Below are 1433 nucleotides of genomic sequence, written 5' to 3'. Positions count from 1 at the left end.
TCTTCCCTTATGTATCCACACAGGATCCTGGTTTATGGCCTAGCGTAGCGGCATCTAGCAGGAAGGCGCTAAGAATCCGCTACACTCTGCTACCGTACCTTTACACGCTACATTTCCTCGCCGCTACGAAAGGTTCTACTGTTGTGAGGCCGCTGTTCTTCGAGTAGGTTCTTTGGGGTTCTTTAGGTTGTATTAAAATATTTATCTACCTTTCCCCCCATTTGAAAAAATATATATTTTATTTGTTATTATTATTTTTTTTCATTATTTGATTGTTTTTTACGTGTTTATTCTTGCCTCTGTTTTATTTCTTCTCTCTTTTCTATATTCTACCTTTGTACTTGTTATCATCATTAAAAAAGAAATCGGCTTTACTTCTTTAACATCATTCTTATTATCATGCAAGGGCAATTGAAGTGACAGAATAGCATTAAAATTTCATTATTACTTTTGCTGTATATCTGTCATTGGGTATAATAATAAGCATATCTTTGAATCATGTTTCATTAATCATATATCCTATGGAAACATTATTTATTCAGAACACAGATACCAACCGTTACGCTGAAATATATTGGGTTTTTGGTTGAAATGCATGTTTCTTGCAAAAAAAAAATCCCAGACTGACTTTAATATATATATCTTTTTATCCTTTTAGGTTTCCAAATATTGTCGACACGTGGGATATAGACGACCAGTTCCTGTGGGGATCCTGGCTCATGGTTGCTCCAGTTATCCAACAAGTGAGTTACATTTTCTCTGTTGATTTTTAAGAGAAACTTGATTTCGTAGGGGTGACTATGATGAAAGACTATAATATGTATAGGATAACTATGATAAATAGGATACAATATATAGGAGGTATTATCTTAATTAATGATATGTAGGATATAATATATAGACACTGATAAATAAGTTAACTATGATAAAAGCCTTAGTACGGTAGGGGATGGCATGCATTTTGGAAACAACCAAGATATCAATTTTTATTATTATTTTAATACTTAATCATTACAGGGAATGACGTCGAGAAGAGTATATTTCCCCCGAGGTATCTGGTATGACTATTATCAAGTAAGTACAATAGCTTTCAATATATTACACACTGTATATATATCTAATCACCATCGATCCATCACGGACAAATAAACCACAAAACTCATTCTAATCAACCCATTCACTACAACCAATCTCATCACCCCACACAGTCAGCAAAAGTAAGCCTTTAACAGAGAATAAAGCCCATTTGTGTGTTCCAGGGCGCCGTGTTCAACCAGACGTACGGGACCGAGAGGCCTGTGGTGGCTCCTCGCTCTCACGTCCCTCTGTTCGTGCGCGGGGGGGGGATCCTCGTCACACAGCGGCCGCGAGACAACACAGCGCATTCGAGGTCAGTACGGAAATTGTGTATTGGCACGTGGGCAGAAGGATCG

At 37.3% G+C, this 1433-nt stretch overlaps 1 protein-coding gene across 1 annotated transcript in view; it reads left to right on the top strand.

Moving 5' to 3' along the window:
* Positions 1-1433, top strand: part of LOC119588842 (maltase-glucoamylase, intestinal-like) — a 45727-nt gene that overhangs the window by 3220 nt on the left and 41074 nt on the right. The window contains exons 4-7 of the mRNA XM_037937483.1: positions 24-163; positions 659-743; positions 1018-1074; positions 1260-1390. Of these exons, the coding sequence (XP_037793411.1) occupies positions 24-163; positions 659-743; positions 1018-1074; positions 1260-1390 (413 nt within the window). The remainder of the gene's footprint in view (positions 1-23; positions 164-658; positions 744-1017; positions 1075-1259; positions 1391-1433) is intronic.

The sequence above is a fragment of the Penaeus monodon genome, chromosome 24 (assembly GCF_015228065.2).
Source record: "Penaeus monodon isolate SGIC_2016 chromosome 24, NSTDA_Pmon_1, whole genome shotgun sequence".
NCBI lineage: Eukaryota > Metazoa > Arthropoda > Malacostraca > Decapoda > Penaeidae > Penaeus > Penaeus monodon.
The sequence above is the reverse complement of the archived record's forward strand: the minus strand, read 5'-3'. Positions and strand labels throughout refer to the sequence as shown.